Source organism: Tripterygium wilfordii, chromosome 6 (assembly GCF_013401445.1).
Source record: "Tripterygium wilfordii isolate XIE 37 chromosome 6, ASM1340144v1, whole genome shotgun sequence".
Lineage (NCBI taxonomy): Eukaryota > Viridiplantae > Streptophyta > Magnoliopsida > Celastrales > Celastraceae > Tripterygium > Tripterygium wilfordii.
In genome coordinates, this window is record NC_052237.1 from 1,556,770 (window position 1) to 1,577,099 (window position 20,330).

The 20,330-nt window shown below is 38.9% G+C and overlaps 2 protein-coding genes and 1 pseudogene across 6 annotated transcripts; all 3 read right to left on the reverse strand.

The window, feature by feature from the left end:
- Positions 1-448: 448 nt before the first annotated feature.
- Positions 449-6,337, reverse strand: LOC119999750 (lysM domain receptor-like kinase 3). Its single transcript, XM_038847481.1, has 12 exons — positions 5,490-6,337; positions 4,433-4,463; positions 4,323-4,327; positions 4,039-4,200; positions 3,398-3,600; positions 3,094-3,183; positions 2,413-2,506; positions 2,185-2,336; positions 2,014-2,105; positions 1,290-1,428; positions 974-1,072; positions 449-887 (listed from the first exon to the last, which is right to left on the reverse strand). Exons 1-12 carry the CDS (start codon positions 6,115-6,117, stop codon positions 723-725), a joined length of 1,860 nt encoding a protein of 619 aa, XP_038703409.1. The 5' UTR covers positions 6,118-6,337; the 3' UTR covers positions 449-722.
- A 1,267-nt stretch (positions 6,338-7,604) lies between these two features.
- LOC120000042 (serine/threonine protein phosphatase 2A 59 kDa regulatory subunit B' gamma isoform-like) lies at positions 7,605-12,790 on the reverse strand. Of its 5 annotated transcripts, none has more exons than XR_005468568.1 (4): positions 12,506-12,787; positions 10,984-12,421; positions 9,756-9,833; positions 8,236-8,373 (listed from the first exon to the last, which is right to left on the reverse strand). XR_005468568.1 is itself a non-coding variant. In XM_038847913.1 (3 exons), the coding sequence occupies exons 2-3, from the start codon at positions 12,232-12,234 to the stop codon at positions 7,987-7,989; spliced, it is 1,638 nt and encodes a 545-aa protein (XP_038703841.1). In that variant the 5' UTR covers positions 12,235-12,421; positions 12,506-12,778; the 3' UTR covers positions 7,605-7,986. The 5 variants fall into 5 exon arrangements, 2 of the variants coding, with proteins under 2 accessions (XP_038703841.1, XP_038703842.1); XR_005468567.1 differs by lacking the exon at positions 9,756-9,833 and adding an exon at positions 8,937-9,068 and having other exon boundaries at positions 8,241-8,373; positions 12,506-12,790; XR_005468569.1 differs by lacking the exon at positions 8,236-8,373 and adding an exon at positions 9,053-9,068.
- A 2,019-nt stretch (positions 12,791-14,809) lies between these two features.
- LOC120000043 lies at positions 14,810-18,665 on the reverse strand (annotated as a pseudogene).
- Positions 18,666-20,330: the final 1,665 nt, after the last annotated feature.

Below are 20,330 nucleotides of genomic sequence, written 5' to 3' on the forward strand. Positions count from 1 at the left end.
AGAGTCCAGACGGACCAGACCTGGTTGGCAATGGCATTCGGCATTCCCAACTCCAGGAGGATCTGGGCCTTTCTTTTCTGAACAAACTGCTAGTGCTAGCAAGTAGGAACCTCGTCAGCCCAAGTAACTTCTGTCTTAGAAAGGCCCTTAAGGCCCACATAAATATGGGCCTTTCTTTGTTAACTTTATCTGTTAGGAAGCTCTGTGGGCCTCTGGCTGTGCAGTAGAGCCCACGAGCCCAACAGGGTTGTGTTTTATAAAGCCCGTGATGGCGGTGATGCCCATATTGTTAAATTACACGGGCTTCCAAATGGGCTAGATTGACTGGAATTTCACGTTAATTGCATGAAGACATTTTCTGATTCTATGGGAGATGGTTTGAATCCATCTGGGAATTGCATGTTTGACGATATACACCAGGCCTTTTCACAAGCAATAAGATTCTCTCTTTACGTGTGATTTCCAAAATGTCATTTCACTTTGAAGTTTGGGATTGGGATTAAGGCTTGGATGGTTCTGATCAGAACAGCAGAACCATTGAAATGTATAATTTAATTTACAAACTCTTAACTATTTCGTGTGAAGGATCGAAATGAATAGCATAACTTGCATTCACTTTCACACGATAATAAAACAAAAGGAAGAAAAAAAATTCAACTGCATTTACATACAGATTACCTGAGTGGAAATGAATAGTTGCACGCCAACAGAGCTTACCATCTCTACCTTCCTGACATCAGACCAACAAGAGCTTGATTTTCATAGAAGGAACCAACATCCCAATCTTCTGTGGAGGATGAAAGAGTCATCAAGGCGACAACAATGGATCTCATGCTTGGACGTAACTGAGGGTTCTCTTGTGTGCATGCCTTGGCAAGCTGCGCCATCTGTAACCCACGAAAAGACATACTGCTTCTTCAGAAATGAAACCATAAAGATTACTGACAATCTTTCCAATAGATAAACCTCTCACCTTGACGACAGAGTCGAGTGGGTAGCCATCTCCAAGCCTGGGGTCAACTAATTTGCAAAGATCTTCCTTAGGATCAGGCTGGTTGAGAGCGTCCTCAAACTGTTTGACAAATTAAGCTGAAAGGTAAGCTCATCACTCATCAGGCCATTATAAGTGGCAAAGAGGGAGATGTCCAATAAATGTTTGATTCACGTCAAAAGCTGTTTGATTTAGAATATAGGACATGCATGTTAATCATTTAATCAAAGCTAAGTGTTTCAGCCTATTAAAACTCTAAACTAATATATGAAGTCTGAGGTGTGGCAAGATCACAAACCAAAGCAACGAGGCCCTTTGACTCGGCAAGAGAACCATTTGCCTTGACCACGGCTTCCTTAGCAGAAATAAGTTCATAAAGGACGACTCCGAAAGCATATACATCCACTTTGGGCGAAACATCTCCGTATTGAGCATATCTGCACAAAAGAGCGGCAAAAACTCAATTAACGTGACGGACAAAGAAATAAATCACTCCATATTTCTCTCTTTTCACAGTGTTTCTCACAAAAATGTAACTTGTCGACCAATTCGACAAGTATATCCTTATTCCTTCCTAAAATTAAACTTTGTCCGAGAAGTGTTATGTAATGTGTTTCGCACTTCCCATGCCAAAAATAAACAATTCCCTAACATCTCATTCTTATTTCCCTGAAAATGACCGCTTAGTCCAAATCACAACCTCCATCGCTGCTGCTATGAGGTTTTGATCATATATTGTCCCAAACCATGAGCTTCATAGAAGTAAGTCAAAGCATGTTTCCATAGCGATGTTTGCGGCTATTTCACTGCCATTGATTGCCCATCATAATTTGCTATGATTATTAGTTGATAAAATATTTGTACAATCTTCTTTTATTTGAGGACCCGACTCCATTTATTATGCATGATAATGTCAATCAAGGCTTTGAAAAGCTTTAACATGAAACCATTGCTCCTATCATCTTGTCTATGCAGTTATTAAGCTCAAATTCTTATTTTCTCAGAAATCGAAGTTATCTTACTCAGGTGGCATGTATCCAAATGTGCCCACGAGTCGTGTTGGGAGCGATCCGCTGCCAACCTCTGTTAGTTTAGCTAATCCAAAATCTGCAACCTGTAACACCAATATTTCAGTCCACAACAGTTCAAAAAGCTTCAAATAGGTGCTAAGGTAATGAATATGTTATTGCAACCTTCCCATGGAAATTCTGGTCTATCAATATATTTGGAGATTTAATGTCACGATGAATGTAAACAGGAACAGTATGCTCATGTATATATTCAAGACCTCTCGCTGAATCAAGGGCAATCTGCACCCTAGTAGACCACGGCAGTGGGTTCCTATCTGGGACATGGAAAAACATAAACATCAGCACATTTGCACTTGCACTAAAATTCAACAATGATCACACAAATCTAACCTGAGCCGCGCAAATGCTCGCATAAGTTACCATTCTCAATGAATTCATATACCAGGAAAAGAGAACCTTCGACACAGTATCCAATCAAGCGTACCTGCATGAATACAAATACAAAAAAGGTTAACAAAATTAAAACCTACAGGATAAACAATCCCATAGGAACATGCAAGAATATACAGATGCATGCGAAAACACATAAACAAAAAGATTGTGTCAGAGATAATTGATTGAGAGAGAGAGCTAGCCAATCCAAAAGCCTTCCGGCACAAAATTTCTCTATTATTCACTTTTTGGTCGTGATCGTATTAGTATGGCCTATGGAATATATGATGGTGTGCAGCCAGCTGTCATTGACAAGACAGTGAAGACAGATTTCGTACAAAACTGCATTAGAAGTTTAGAACTAATGTAGTAAGGGTAGCTGATGCCTAATTTCTCTAAGTTGCAAAAATGGCGAGCACTTGAAAACAATTGATTGCTCTCATCTATTCATAAGATGGAGCTAAGCATTTCAGAAATGTGATAAGTGAAAAGTACAGAGAAAAAAGGTTTGCTAGCTAATTCAATGATTACTGTAGAAAGCATGATAGATTAGATTCAACTAACATAAACAGAAAACGGCATTCTATTTTTCTTTCAAAAGCCACACATAGTTACTAAAAGAGGGAAAGATTTTTTTACCAGGTTTAGGTGATGAACATGAGTTAAGACTTTTAATTCAGCAAGAAATTCTCGTGATGCTTGCATGTCCATCTTCTTGATTGCAGCTTTCTTTATGAAGACATTGAAATGGGGAGTGTTAGGAAAAGAGAATGTAATAATTGAATAAGATATAAATGTCCAGGGAATATAGAATCAATATGTTATCTATCTATAATGAATCACAGCTATCCTTATACGCCTCTCATTTTATGAGAGTTAGATCAAACTACTAGTGTGGTTTTCCAGAAACCCCATTTATATCTGAACATCTGAGAATACTGACCTCGCCTCTCAGTTTTGCATAATAAACAGACCCAAAGCCACCTTCACCAATCTTTTTAGCCAGACTGAAGTTATCAGTAGCAGTAGCAAGTTCTTCATATGAGAATTCCACAGATTTGTCCACAGTTATGCCAGCAAGACCAGGAGATAAACCACCAACTGGACCACTTGAGGAAACATGTGTATTGGAGTTACTTCCAGAAGCTGAACAAAGGAAGGAGGGAACATGTTTATTGGAGTTACTTCAAAATTATACGTGTAAGAGCAAAATGAATTTGAAATGCAGTGTCATTTTCTTTCAATAACTATAATGAGAACAGGATCATCCTAGTAGTTGCAGCATTTCAAGCTCACAAACATCAAAGAGTTTACTGCATCTGAAATATGAGAAAAAGACATGGTATATAATCGGCTTCAAATATTTGGCAGTGAAGTAGTAGAGGACAGACTGACCTACGCTTGGTTAATATCTGATCACATCATCCAACATGAGAACTATAATGCATTTACTACGAGGTGCTCAGAGCCTCACACATATGAAGAAGCTAGTTGAAAAAAGAAATACATAGAAGTACTTTTTCCAGATTCATAAGAACGTAAATGCATAAAGAGGAAAAGGCCTAAAAATGAATATAGATGTACCGATTCCCGCAGGAGCCAATAGATCCTGAGAACGTGTTGACAGCAATGCTGCCTCCTTCACCTTCTTCTTTCTGTAAAATCCAAAATACACACAAAGTGACACTAAGAGCACTCCAGCCACTGCTGCAACAGATATGCCAGCAATTACCCCACCCGCTACTCCTGCTCATATGAAGAGAAAATGTAAGGTCAAAGTGAGTCAAGTTACCAGTGCATATCTGAGGTCCAGATATCAGAGTGAGGATAATCTTCATAAAACCAGTATGCAGAGATGTCCAAACTACCTGTACTGAAATGAGAAGACGGGAAAACACGTAAAAGTTTAATAATATATATTACATATGAGAGAAAACTCATATTCAGGAAGTACAATAAGTATGGTTGTGGGAGTTACTTCTTTAAGGGCCGATAGCTATTATCTTGATCTGCAAGTAAGAAAAACTTTCTGTGAGGCATATTAATAGCAGTCTATAGCAGCTGGAAGAGTGGAAGCTATAAAATCAAATAAGCTACAGTTTTAATGTTTTATGATTCTCTGCCAGAAAGTTTGTTATGCCTTATAGCACATGGAAACAACTTATGAGACAATCTCCTGTTTCCAATCAGATTTAAATATGAATTTCTACAGGCTTACCAAAATATCACTGACATTAACAAATTTAAATACGGCAAGAAACAAGATTAAGTATTAAGTTTTGATGCTGTGTTATTCAGAATAAAGACTATGACAACCATATTGACATGCTATATTGGGATAAAAAATGACCTAGGCTCGCTCAACAGAACACCAGTAAAGAAAATGGACTACCTACATGGTGTACAGTAAAAACACCTGATTAAAATGTACTTCATCTCGTGTTTGAAACTTTGACATAACATTTGTTCAATGATTCACTTAAACACTACAAACTAGTCTCTTTCCAATCACTCTGCCGTCTAGTCATGGACTAATGCCCCCACTACTTTATTGAACAACATAGCTATCATATCAAATGATGACTCCTCTTTAGATATTTACAAGTACAATTTAGGGCTTCAGGATGAACTAAATTACCTGGGATGAAAGTGAAAGATGCACTGCTGTAAGCTCAGCCAGAAACATGTTAAGCTCTCTCGTGATTTTAGTTTGTTCTTCCTGTTGGTTCTGTTATTTTTGAGTTTGTTGCATCTAAGTCTCCAAGGTTAAAATTGATTATCGCATGTAATACTTCATACATTCGGGTATGTTCACAAACTCCTTGAAATTCAATCACATAGCAGCCAATAGCCATTCCAAACTAACATAGAATTCTCACCCTTGACCTCCATAGAACTAATAACCTCACCGCAGTCAAAGAGGTTGCCCAAACAAGCATCTAGTCCAAAGTGTGTAGTGATCTACTCCATGCTAACCATATTTAACGCAAGAATTATTAATTCAAAACATAACAGCCAAGAAAACAAGAAATCACCTCTGCCTGGAATATACACCAAACCACTCCCTTGGCTAAAATTGATTCCGTCGTTGTATCTCTGCACCAAATCCCTACTTACATTAGCCGCTGCAGCCACAGACTCCAACGTGTCTCCAGGCCGGAGCGGGTAAGTAACAAATAACCCGTAATCCTTGGAAATCTCACTATTCCCGCACGAGCAGTTCACCGTCACATTGATCGGCACATTGGAAGGTATCCTGTTCTCGCTATAATTGTTGAAAGGCAGCAGCCACGGGATTGTCGTCAGGTTCGCGTAATACGGATTCGCAATCTTGTCGTATGTGTCTCCGGTTATGGTTGTGTACTCGAACACGTGGCCGAGGAAAGCGCCGTTGATACAGTCGCAAGGAAACGGAACGTTGATTCTGATATCAGATTGGACACTGTCCTTATTCGGAATCTGCTTGTTGTAACTAAGTACAACATCGAAGTTATTTTCCGGCATAATCTGCGATTGCATAACATCAACGATGAATGTGAGGTTTGATTCGGACCAAACATAGTATGAAGCCAAAGCCAGATCGCATCCCTTGTTGCATCGAGACTCAGTCGTATAACAAACCAGGAACAAAACCAAGAACCCTAACCCTAATTGTGGTACCATCAGATCGGAATTGAAATTGAAGAGCAGAGGAATTGAGACTCAAATCGATTTGATTAATCGGAACGTTGACCGTGTAGTTTTGGAAGGTTTTGGGGGAATGAAGGAGAAGGGATTGACGTTGAGGAGGATTCATTGATTGCGACATTATTTTTGAGAATAAACAAATCAGATTGTGAGGAGTGACCGAGTTTGTTTGCTAGTTCTGTTATGATTTCCCCTCGTCAGTCGACCTAACAGAAAATTCCCGCCGTTTTATGTTTCAATATGGTGGGTATTTGTGGGAGTGCTGTACTCTGGACAGGGAAGGGCATTGAATACACGCGCTGTCCAGAAGAAACAATCCAACAAAGGCGGCAATGTAATTGAAGTGTACTGTTTTTCTTATGCAGCGAGTGGCTGCCCGCCCCCATAAATGCAAGTGGGGATGTAATTGTAAATCTTTGCAGCACGCGTTCAATTGGTTGGAGTTGAAATTGTCCGTCCACGTCAAAAGAAAGAAAGCGACAGGAAATATGCTCAAACCAACCAACTAACACACATGATTAGGATCCCGTCATTACTTGATTAGAGGTGTAAACTGTAAAGTGGGCCTGCACGGCCTACAATCAGGCCCGGAGATTTCATAAGCCGGGCCGTCTGTTGAGATTCATGGTCCGTGTCGGGCAGGCATGCTTAGGGCCCAAGGGCAGCTCTAGCAGGCCCGCCCTTCTTTTCATGAGAGATTGATTTTTATTTTGTTGATGCAAGAGTGAGAGCTAATGTAACTAATCACTACACCACATCTTTTGCAATATATATTCCTCTATGTTATTATTATAAATAAGTTCAATTTTAAAAAAATCCGACGAGCCGGCCCGTGAAGGCCCAGGGTTGGCACGGCGGGTCATCTATAATGGGCCGGATTGGCCTTACCCGTTACAAACTATTGGGCCGGGCCTAGCATGGACAGTTGACCATGGTCAACGGGCCATTGGGCTGTATTTACACCACTACACATGATAACTATTAGCTTCCTGAAACTTTTCCCTCCTTTATTGTAATTATGTATTACCGGATACTTGTTATTAGAACCAGCAAGCTTCGACAATATCTACTGGTGCTAACCTGACAGCTATATGCTATATTGTGGTCGCACTTGTGAAAAGTTTAGAAGTATTTCCTTGTGATAACCTGTGCCATCTGTGAAGCTGATGACTGCCTATGTCCCAATGTTGTGGCTGCCAACCTTTGTGCTACGGTCCAGAGTGAAAGATGAAGTTACGTAAGTTAGCATGCTTGGGTAGTTGTGTTGCGATTTCATTTATAACAAAGCCGTTATTTGTATGACTATATGAACTCTCTGCCTCACCAACCCATGGGAGCAAAGCCACTCGAGTTCTGATCACAGCAAGAGAACACAGGCATGGGCATCAACAAAACCGCCAACAAGAGAACAAATAAAGTAGGCATATATACACTTTGCTTTAAATGTAAGTAGAATTGGTTCGAGGATAGAATAATCGAGGCTAAAGAATAGGGGGAAAAAAAAAAAAAAGATCTCTTTGCAGTACAGAATTAAGTAATATATCAGGAGGAAATCCAAAGTATTAGCTATATAAACCGAACCCCTTATAATACAAGCAATTACACTTCCAAAGCATAACAAGAGAAAAGGGCAGGGTAAAATGAATGAACCCAGAACCCAAAAATCGGAGCAAACCAGTATCAACAGCTCCACCTTCAGCTTTTTCCATTAAGCAAGTGCAAGTATGAACGAGCAACCAAAGAAGAGGCAGACAATCTCTACTTTGCACCATTAGGATCCCAACCTCTTATCATTCAAAAACAGCTGAGAAGGTATCCTACAATAATCACCATGTGCCAAGGCTCTCAGCTACCAACATTAGCTCTCGGACTTGTGCTCGGTGCAATGGCAAAAGTAGGAAACTTTGAGACAAGCACAGCCTCATAGCTTACTGCATGAGAAGCTGCCACATCCTCCAAGCGCTTCCATGTTGATTCCCGCTTGTCCTGTCTCTCCTTCTCCTTGGATTCATCTTCTTGGTATCTAACCAAACACTCATCGAACAATGCTTGATCAGCATCCGAGAATATCTTCTTTACATTGAGGGTCAAACTCTGAACTGCTTGGTTCCAATGACTCCGCGTATTCCTCTCCAGTGCTGGAAATATTATGGGCAGTATAACTTTGCGATTCTGTGTTATCAAATTTCTTATGTGATCATTATTCCACAAAAACAATGCACGTTCTGCTACCTGCCCAAGAAACCAGTCAAAAGGTGAATTAGGATCATTAAAGTAAAAGGAAATTCCAGACTACTTCACTAAACAATAGAGGGACAAATCTATTAGGATCAAAATATGAGGCAGGTGGTGAGCGCTGGTATCATGAATGATGCATGTCAAGTTACAATTTAAAAGCTTGCCTTTCCTATAATTCCATTGTATTTTTAACATTTATTCCAAAGGAGAAACACAGCTTGATAGCATAGCTATACTGCCCACTTGTCCGTATATCACTAAAATTTCACATTTTACTCCCTGCACCCCACCCCACCCGACAACAAATCTCTCTTTCTTTATTTTTGAGGCATGCAATTTCCTTCACTAGTCAAACATTAGTCACAGGCTAATGCTTTCACCGGTACTAACACCAAAAGCACAAGGCTTCTTTGACAGATTGCCCAAGAGCATCTCATGACATAAAACAGAAAGGTAGTTGAAGATGTTGGGCTTTCAAACCAGCACCGAAAAGATAACAGCAGGTGCAGCATTAAAATTCAAGCTCTTGAACAACATACTGTAAGTTACAATCTCACCTGCTATCTTCCAATCAGACCAAGGGCAGATTTCTAAATGCCATACTGTTTCTAGTTGTTCCCAGACTTGTGTAGTAAACTATTTTTTTCATCAGAAAAGGTCAGTTCGCACTTTCTACCTTGCAATAAGGCCTATCAATCAAATCAGTCATAAAATTCTCAATTAAGGGGGAAACCAAATATGTTCAATGAAGACTCATATCCAATTCAATATGCAGATGAGTAGATGACTACATTTGAAATATACGACGATTCATCTAATGACCTGTAAATTGATTTTTTTTTTCAGTTTATTGTTTTCGATTGTATCCGGAAGGCATCCTCCTGGTGCTTTGTTTAATAATCTATTTTTTCGGCTCAAGAAAAAACATAGATTTGAAAAGTAACAACAATCATGAAATGACTGCAGGACAGAATATCCAGATCTTGCTCTTAGTTGCATGCCAATATATCCTCTTATTAACTGCTGGCACAGTAAATACAATATTTTGATTCCATTATCAGGCATTTATAGCATAAACAGTTCCCATGGACTCAGGGAAGGGTATGATGTCCCCATCGTACGAGGAGCCTGTTCCAGTAATAAAGCCCAAACCCTATAACTACCATTCAAACTTCGAGAAATTTATCCTCAACTTCAAATAGCTGAAAGCCTAAACAGTAAGTCCCAACCGTAAGAAGAGTTGACAAAAACTTTTGCTAACAGAAACAAGATCCCAGACTCAACTCCACTCCTGAAGGCCAGCCCAATGGGATATTCTGATATTTAAGCAAGTGTATCTGATGGTGTGTGCACACATCAGAGAAGATTAATCTCACCCAAAAGAAAGGAGACCCCGCACGTGGGGGGTGGAACCCATCACATAAGCTCCCGCAGTGGAGGCAGATTTAGGGGACCTGTGACACCCACGTTACAGTGAAGCGACTTTACCATTACACAAACATGCATTGTTGATTAAAGAAATAAATCAGTACCACCACAATATGCACTCAGATTCAAAACCCAGTGTTTCACCATATTAATACCGCCTTCACTTCAAGAAAAATAATAAACAAAGTTGAAAGGCATTGAAGACAAGAACTACGCGTTTTTTTTTTTGAATGGAAAAATGAAGACAAGAACTATGCGTTGTAGGGCAATGCAGAACATATGCATGCTAATGTCAAAAAAATTACAATAAAGATATCTTGGTTCACCATAGAAAACCGCAAAAAATTTAGCTGTTTTGACAAGTACCCGATCACAACCAAAATGTCTTCCGAGTTCCGAAACTCATCACATCTTGCTAGCCAAAGTAAGCCAGAAGGGGTATCTAGTTCCTTTCTTGACTTTCAAATAATACAGATTTTAAGTGGCATTATCTGAACAGAATGGCTAATTATTATAATACCTATTAGAGCATGCATGTTAATTCGAAGTACATGACTACCTTCTTTTTTTTTAATGTCAAAATTTTATTTGGTTGAGGCCTTTAGCTTAGCCTCCTTGTAGTAAATGACTACTTGCCAAGATGCCACTTTATATGATACCTGGCAGATTCAACAATAAGTAAATGGAAGCATACAGTCACATCAAATAGAAAACTTATGAGTCTCCCGCACAACACTCGTTGCTACTTACAACATAGATGAAGGTAATGTCAGCGAGGCTTCATTTTTCTTTTCCTTGGCTGAACATGTGGTTGCCCCTCATGAAAATTCTATCCAAAAGTTTTATATAAAATAAATACATAAATAAGACCTATACAACATCAAAGCCTAAAGTAACAAGATTAATTACAATGGACACAGATACACTTTACAAACACAAAGGCAATAAGAGGATCTTACACTCATTGCCACGAGGACTGCAGTTCCATCTAAAGGAGAGTAGGAGACAACAAATTGAAAAATGTAGCATAATTGCATGAAATTAGGGGAGAAATGAAACATGGATAGACTGGGAAAAAAATGGTCAATGATGATAATGCATACCGGTCCTTGCCCAATAAAATGATAAGAAAAACAGAGTTAGCAAAGATGATACTGATAATCCTAAATTCAGTACCTGAAAGTGAGAGCTGTTGAGGCAACGAGCAATTTGACGGAATAGAGGGACCATGCAGCGTTGAAACTCTGCTGCTTGTGTAGCTTCCAGAACCTCCTCCAATTCACCAAGGAACATCACCTCCTTCGAACTATTAATAATGGGCCAGTACTTCAGAAGGCCTCGTATAACAGTATCAGCCAACTTGAAATCTTTCTCCACGAATTGAGTGATACAATAAGACAGCTGCTGATGGTACATGGATACACGCTTGGGCTTGTGAAGAGGAATTAAGGCACGGACAAGGAACAGCTTGTGCTCTTCCTTCAATGGCAAAGCAAACCCATTGATTATGCTGCCCAATATCTCAAGCAATTCTGCAATTCCATTGTGTCTCTCTGTCTCGGAAATGAAAAGGTAGAAGATGTTGTTGATGGCCTTCCTTATAAATGGTCGATGTACCATGAACTTCCCATAGATTCGATGGAGAATCGTCTTTAAATACTCCCTTTCTCTTTGGTCCTCAGAATCAAACAAGTCAAGTAATCTCAATACAAATGAATGGTCAATGTATCTTTTAGCAAGCTTCGCATCAGTCTCTGGTGAAGCCACGAACCTAAGCAGCAATTCATACACAACCTGTAAATGGGGCCACGCTGGCTCCATAGTTGGCTCATCTTCTTCTGGGTCATAAATATCCAAAATCTTGTTATCATGATTCGGAGCTGGAAAAGTTCTAAATAAATTGGCTGCCACCATCCTTGTCAGTTCCTGCATTGCCACCTCACTGAACTTTGATGTCACGGATGAAACATAATCAACCAGCTCAAGCAAAGTTTGCCGCTTAATGTCTTTCTCTTTAAGATTCTTGGATGGATCACTAAAATCAAACACAACACAACACATATTCAATTTTCTGATGAAAAGACTCTGCTTTTCTGAGCTTGGAACATCCCGAAAGCTCGGCAATGCCTCATAGACGCCTGAATGCATCATGGGACTGGCTTGGGTGGCCATAGGAGTAGATTTCTTCCCATGATTCAATTTGTTTGCACCCAATGAATGTGATGAAAGGCTCCCATTGTTCAAACGCGTACCGGAACCCAAATTCCCAGACTTTGAAGAAGCTGTAGTCGATTTCGAGTTGTTTAAGGAAGTGGGTCCCTGAGATGAGTTCAGATATGGACCATTGAGTCCGGCATCATTGTTGGAGTCATTGTTAGATGATTTTGAGGGTTTCCGAGGTAGCTTACCCAATATCTGCTTGATCATGTCTACAAAAAAACACTTAAAACCTAACCCTAAACCGAAATCTATCTCAACAATTTTTCCCCTTGAAACAGCTCAGAAAGGCAGGCATTCCCCTAAATCATCAATTTCGAGCCCAATCGACATAAAACAAACCCTAATTAATATGTAATCAATTCATGCAATGCCCCATCAACAGAAGTAACATCCTCTGCAATTTGATAACACATAAGATTCTTAACTGGAATAAAGGTTGATTCAGCCACAAACGAAAATCGAAGGAAAAATTACTTACATGGGGGATACGATCGAAGAGATCTGAGAAAATTAGAGAAACCAACCCGAGAAACCGAAGCTCGATTTTGATCTTGGATTGATAAACCCTAATGAGCCCTCTTTTTCCTCAATTGATTAGAGAGAGGGAAGGAACTAACCCAAACAAAAAACTGGAAAAAGTGGAGGAAATAAAAGGAAACTAAATAAAGCAGGAACAGAAAAAATAGGGAAAATGTATTAACTTATTAATTCCCCACACAAATAGAAATGTCCCTCCCTGGAACAGCAGTAGCAAAGGATCTTGAAACCAGGGTGGTGTAGTGAAACTACCTTTATGCCCCTGGTTCAGTTTTGGAGTAACCAGTTCTTGTGATGCAAATGGTGGTGGGTCCCATTAATCTAATGTCTGGAATTGGTTGACCTGGTATTGCCACCGTATTGGTAATGTAAAACTCCCTTGCCTTGCCCCCGTCACGAGATATTTTATTTTATTTGGATATGCTGCCAATTTTGAATTGTGGGCGTTAATATTCAAATCCACAGGCACCTGCCCCTTCAATATGACAACCCACAATTAATTACAAAGTTTTTTACCATATTTGACTATTTATCCACTCATACTATTTATTTCCAGGTGAAAGATAAGGGTCAAATAACTAATTTTAATATAATGGATTTTTTGGGAGATAGTCTGGTTGATCTGGTTATCTCATCAGGGGATTGGGATTTGGGTAGTTTTCCATCCGTTGTGTGTGGCCTGTGGGTCTTTCAAAAAAAAAAGTCTCGTTTGTTGTGTATATAAAAAAATATTAAAATATGATATAAATGACATTAAATAGTTCACTCCAAATTGTGATGAATGATAAAATAACTAATTTTAACATGCTATGACTCAATCATCAAATATTGATTTGTTATAGAAACAACACTCAATATTCATAAACAAGACAAAAACACTCACTCGGACAGATATGTTATTGTCTCGAACAAGTTTCCTGTTGATGTGGCGAGAAATCTGTTAAGTAGTACCACATATGTAAAAGATGTGGGAGTCTTCCACTTTATAAGATCAAGTCATCCCTCATTACATCAACAATACATTTTCCTAGTTAGCTCAAATGAGTTGGGTTTTGTCTCATGGGCTTTAGCCATTAGTAATTGGGTTAGAGATGAATAAAGCCGTACGAATTCGATATATCATCGGAATCATATAACCCAAAGTAGATAATATTATTGATCAAGAATAAATAATCGAACATAGGCTTGCATAGCAATATATAATATTTTTCTTCTTTTTCAAAAATAAAATAACAGTAGGGCTGCTGCCAGCTTGACATGGTCGGGTCAAGAGTATCAAGTTCAAATTTTTTCAAGTGGGTCTTGTGAACGTGGCCATGTTCAAAGGTTCGACGCCATCGGTTCGGTTTTGTCAACCAGACTTCAAGGTTGACAGTCAAATTTGATACTAAGGATATAAACAATGACCTTACTTTTATGACAGACGAAGAGACTTCCCAAGAAAATCAATATTCATCTTTTGTAAGGGAAAATGGTGTAGAAAAAGGTCAAACGAATCCAATGGATTATAATTACTGTATGCCCCATGCAAATGATTTCAAAAAGTCACCAACTCAAACATCACACGTGCACGTGACTATATAAAGATGACTGATAATGCTTCACACGTGCGAGAGATACTATAGAAAAATTTTCAATGGTTCCGTCTTCTTCCTTTCGATCGGAATAATGATATCCACTCAATGAGTAAGTTTTTGGGCTTGGGCCTCACTAGCCTTTATTTTTCTTTGTTTCGAGCTTGGGCCTCTCAGTCCAGCCGTTTCTCCTTCTATGCCTCAGAAAGGCAAAGTTCTGGGCCTCTGGCCCTTCTGGACGGGGCTACCCCGTGTCTCGCTTCTCACAACCGTAACCTGCCTCACCACAATTCAGTGTTTAAGGCCTCGACGTAAACCTCCGGGCCCACAACCCTAGCTCGACCATTTCAATAATGGGCAATTAGACTTCTTTATAAGTGTACTTACCCAGCCCAACATGTCTTCTCACAATAGAACAGATATAAATCTCAAACTCCCAAAACAATCGACACAATGCTAATAACAGATAAAAATCAAAGCGGACAGAAGCTCGGAAGTGGACCTATCCCACGGGACCAAAAATCCAGGTTGATTCGAAAGCCCAACCTCGGACGATATACTCCCTAAGGTCAGAGGGATCAATTAAGCTATCACCACAAAACTTTCACCCCACCTAACATACAACTACTAAGCATTTTCAGTATATATATTTCAATTGGCAAGTATTGGTTATCAATCCATTAATATTGATTGACTTGACAAGAAATACATATGTACTTCAAAACTCCGTGTACAATACATAAGATTAGCAATAGTTAGGGCAATAGTCATTAAGGCATACAAAGGGATCTGCGAGAGTGAAAAATATAGTTAAGATGGTTGGTTTGCATATATAAATGTCTAGCAGCTAGCCAGGAAATGTCATCAGAGGTGCTTATTAGGCATGTAGTCCATGGAGTAGGGGTTGCCAAGAACAGTATTGTCCATGTTAAAATAGTGAGGATAGGCAGGATCCATCACAACAAACTGCATATCCTCAGTTGGCTTCCAATGGCGTTTCCTCTGATTGATGAACCAGTTGTTAATTTGCTTCGGATCTAGACCTGTCGATTCTGCAAGCGCCATTTTCTGCGACTCCTGCACAAGAACAAGAAACTACATCAATTCGAAACAAAAATTAACAAACGATAATAATAGCAACCAAAAACAACTCAATTAAGTTATAAGTTGCATCAATGGGAGGAGACTGGTATATATAAAGATTAATTACTGATGGATAAGGCCACTTGTCATGTCTGGTCCACCAATCAAGCAACTGCTGCCGCGCTTCTTTTGGTAACTTTCCTTTCTTTTTTTTCTTCATGAATTCTTGCCTGAGACTGCCAAGATACCCACTGTACTTGCGCAAAAGTTTGCCTTTTATATCCCGTTCTTCAGATTCAGGATTCAGGTGATCATCACTCACATCAACTTCATCCTCAGCAGATTCATTTCTATTCGGTATATCCCCGCCAAAATCTGATTCCAAGAACAAAATTGATCAATAACTTTCATGATACAGATAGCATTCGTAGAAGAATGCCTGCATTTCAAAATATGACATTGTTCTAGTTCTTTGCACATAAGTAAATCAATTCGATTTCAATAAAGAAAAAAGTGGACAATGAACAAATGCAGTCTCCTAGCAATGGAGATACATGATTCCTAGAAAATGTACCACAAACAAATCAAACTCAATAAGACTATGATACATCATATAAGAACTACAGAATTTTTTGTGAAACCTTAAAGATCATTTGGACAAACAATTATAATCATCAAGTCGCAAGCCCGTCCGACAATGGAGTCCGGCACATTGTAGTAATGAGATTCAGAGAAAGTAGATATATAAATTTTACAAGGTATATATACTCTTTTTCTAAACCTACAGCTATTTGATAAACCACCCAAATCTAATTTCAAACAATTGACAATCACGAAACATGGCTCTACTAAATATTGATCGAATTCTACCCCAAATCAAATAAGAGATACAAATTTCACACTTTCCTTGTCAATAACTATTCCATTCAATATCACGGAACGAAGCAGGAAAAATTAACTGCCCAAATTCACAGAATGCCACACCTTCTTATACAATCAGAAGTACATTTTGCTCAAAAATCACCAGAAAGCCCTTTAATTTCCTTCTCCCCTTTCAAGAAGAGGAAAGTGAAAACAATCTTAAATCCCAAGTAACGATAATACTTTCGGATTGGTTAGAGTGTGTTTGGATTGAAGGATTTGGGGGGAAGGGAAAGGAAGGGAAATAGAGTTTCCTTCCAATCCCTTGTTTGGATAGTTTATTAAAAATTAAGGGGAGGGATTTGAGGGGATTTGGGAGGAAGATTTCATTAAATTTTTGTTAAAATTCTTTCTCCCCAAAATGGAGTCATTTGAAGGGAAGGGATTACTAATTAAGTCATTTGTAAGTTAAATATCTATTTTACCCTTGAACATAATATTTTAACATAAAAATAAGGATAAATTAGTAAATTAAACAAATTTTCTTTCCTTCTTTTTTATCTATCCAAACATGGGAGAGGGAAAAATAGTCCCCCTTCCCCTCCCTTCCCTTCTCTCCCCCTCCCCTCCCTTCTCTTCCCTTCCCCCCAAATCCCTCAATCCAAACACACTCTTAGAGTTTGAATTTTCAATTTACCGGAATTAAAAGATCTACCCGAGCAATATTTAAAAAATATGGCGAATTTGGAAGAAAAAGATCATATTATGTACTTTTCTCAACTCATTCTAGGGCATATATATATGCTTAACCATAAAAAGTGTAAAATGGTATTTTTAATAGGCGTGAAAAGGCATACAGAAAAATATATGGAGCACAACAAAAGCTTATATCGATGATGAAATCAAGCACAAGATCATGACCATCCAATATATTATATATTTATGGAAAATCTTACTCCTAGGGTATGCCACAAGAAATTAATCATGTGTAGTAAATTAATTATGCACATTGTCACAATATAAAACAAATCACAGGACTAGAATTTCAGATCAAATGTGACTGAAAAAAGAGAGTTAGGGAGTAGCATGATTTCCCAGCAATGTTGATTAATATGCTGTGCCATAAAAAATATCAAAATAACTCCCAAATTAAACCAATCCTTCTTCAGTATACTTTCAATTAATAATTTGGTCTACATATTTGGAAACTAACTAAAACTAAATCATGCAAAACAAATAACCAGATTCTACATGGAGTATTCCCACAATAGCATAATGATTCCGGAGAACCTCTAATTGCAAATCCATTGCAACAATGACCCTCAAATGACACACAAACCCTAGAACAGTCCAAACAAGTTGCAATAACACGTACATGGATCAGGAAACGAACAAAGACGAGCAATCAGATCTGCTAGCTAGTGATATACCTCCCTAAGCCACTCCAAAACAAAATTAGGTCAATTCACAATGCATATATATGCTCATACTTTCTTTTCTTATATTCCTTTACATAAAAAAAAATAAAAAAATAAAAAAACCAACCATATGAATGCTTTTTAACAAAACAAATATAAGAAAACAAAAAAACAAAAATGTTGAAGTGAGCGAGGATCACCAGAAATAGAAGAGGAATCAAGGGTTAGGGCTTTGAACTGGGACTCCATCTTTGACAAGAAAAGCATGGCTTCCTTGAAAGGTTTGGTGAGCTCTTCCTCATACTTAGTTAGCATCTCACAATATGCCTCCATGAACTGGTCAAGTGCCGGATCCTCACCTACTCCTACTGACACCTCATGCTGACTAGCACATACTTCCTCTAGCCTCGCCACCACTTCAGCCGGTGCCCCAACCTAATTACCATTTCTCTCATGCAGCAGTTAGTCTTATTCTTACATGCAAATTAATTCAGACAAATCAAATATGATAATAATAATAATATCAACATTATGTGGATACCTTCTGGCAGTTGACATAGGCAGTCAATAGACGAGGGAAGTGAGGATGAGACAATATTTTAGCCCTATCTTCGGATGATGATGAGGAAGCTACAGAGATTCTTTGGCAACTGGAATAATTGTTGTTACTTTCCAAGAAATAGTTACTAGGGTTGAATTCTTTGGGCATGAAAGCAGAGATAATTGATCGATGGCTATTAGAATTGTTGTTGTTCGTCATCGTAGCTGCTATATTGTTGCCGTTGTCTGCATACCCCATCACACAGACAGATTACCACTAATTTGTCCAGCCTCCATTGATCTCTTCTTCTCTCTTTAAACAAGTAAACGGCAACGTTTTCTATCACTCCTCCCGGATTTTAAGCTTTGAAGTTTGAGTCAGAAAATCCCAGTCAGAGAAATACGATAAGGTTTTCTCTCTCACTCAGTACATAAATAATAAATTATACGCCCTCTCTTGGAAATGATAGGAGGAGGAGTGCACGAGGTGATATCGTGCGCCTCTGCAAATATACTCTCACTGATATTTCTCCTTCCCAATGAAATGCACTCTCTCTCTTACTCTCTATCTCCCCTTGTTTATCGCACTGCCACTGACGCCACTACTAGTACTGTTGCTGTCTCAGATTGGACGGGAGGAAATTAACAGAGAAATACAGAGAGAGGGATATTTTAATGGAAAGTGATTATTTGATAAGCCATGATGGGATTGGCACGTAATAAAAGAGGACGCCCTACGTAAACCATTAATTGAACGGTAATCATATTGTATATAAGGATAAATCTCACTCGTCCATTTCGTTCTTCTTCGACTGTCGTAGCAATCCCCACCGTCCATTCCGTGTTTTCTTTGTTCCACTTTTGGGAGAAACCGTCGAAACCGAGCCGAAAACGACGCCCTTGGATTTATTTCATACACTAATACGTCGTCGTTTTTGTTTTATTGGTTCAAAAGTCTTTTCAGTCATGAGGTAGGGTCCATTCAATAATAATTTAGAGGAGACTGATAAAGTTGGTGGGGACACTCCGAATGTCTCTTCTGCTTTATCTCTATCTCTCCTCTGATATCATACCTTTACGTCTTCTCATACTTCAGTCTCTTTTGCATTCATTGTCATGCGCCCCTTCAGCTCTTGTGGACTGTGAATGAATGTGATCAATTGTATCCGTATCTGATCAGTTTCACACACCCTTCCTGGACCTCGTAGTTTTGCCATAGGCCACTATTTTGAAGGAAGGGAAAAAAAAACCATAAAACTAGAGGTTTTGCCATGGAACACTTGAGCAAAAATATGATAAAAAGGAAGTAAAACTCATGAACCGATCTCATCTTCTCCACGGTCCACCTCATAAGAACTACAAGATCACCCCACTGATATTTGATGTGATTGTTTTTTTAGCTGAACCCCATAATGTGGTCGAATATTTGAAACTACCATGTAAAACGCACTAGAAAGGACATTATCCTGCCGATATATATCTAGATAAGGTTGCATAAGAAGCTATTAAATATCCTTTGACTCCATGATCCTTTCATCCATGAAAGCCTTCATATATTGGAGGGGCATCCATCTAACCTGGTACTAATTGACTAACACTAGTCAATGACATGTTTGAAGACATTAATAATTTTATCATCCTCGTACTCACTCGTAAGTTTCATATGTAGATGTAACACCTTCCCTTTCAATGAGCCTTTTCATTACCCGCACCATTAAAGGCAAACTCGTGTGTCCAGCGAATGGTCTTCCACTCGATCGTCACTTCGCAATTGCGCGTGCTTGGAAGTTGGAACTTGGAACCTCTCTGTTTTAATTTTTATTTATTTTTATTAAGTAGGGTTTCCTTTGACTATTGAGTCCAATTAGGATTCCGCAAACTCAAAATTTTCACCTCGGCCAAGCAGCCCAAGTATTATGTAAGATAAGACCCGGTCCAAGCTAATATCACGCCCAATTCATTTGAACCTTTAAGCCTGCGCCTTGAAGTACTGTCCAGCCACAACAGTGAGCATAGAGATAGAGAGGAGAGAGAGTGAGGAAGAGGTGAGTGCCAACCTAGATTTTCTTCTAGGGTCCCCTCTAGCACGAAATAAAAAAAAGGGGAATATTCGCAAGACAACCGAATTGGCATATAACACGTGTCTCGAAGAAAACATAATGGGTCTACTTTCTATCATATGGATTACGGGCCTCACGGCTGCCGAAATTGGGCTTTCTATTTCACTACAGGCCTTATTACTTGATGGCAAATGGCAATGTTTGATATCGTCCAAAAGCCCAAACACAGT

What these genes read in the sequence shown, in the direction of transcription:
- LOC120000042 (XM_038847913.1), bottom strand. Translation starts at nt 12,234, where the DNA reads ATGATCAAGCAGATATTGGGTAAGCTACCTCGGAAACCCTCAAAATCA. An exon ending in TCAACAGCTCTCACTTTCAG is followed by an intron (nt 8,374 to 10,983) that starts GTACTGAATTTA and finishes TTTCTTGGGCAG; the next exon opens with GTAGCAGAACGTGCATTGTT.
- LOC119999750 (XM_038847481.1), bottom strand. Translation starts at nt 6,117, where the DNA reads ATGGTACCACAATTAGGGTTAGGGTTCTTGGTTTTGTTCCTGGTTTGT. An exon ending in CAAAGGGCCTCGTTGCTTTG is followed by an intron (nt 1,073 to 1,289) that starts GTTTGTGATCTT and finishes TTTGTCAAACAG; the next exon opens with TTTGAGGACGCTCTCAACCA. An exon ending in CACTCGACTCTGTCGTCAAG is followed by an intron (nt 888 to 973) that starts GTGAGAGGTTTA and finishes CGTGGGTTACAG; the next exon opens with ATGGCGCAGCTTGCCAAGGC.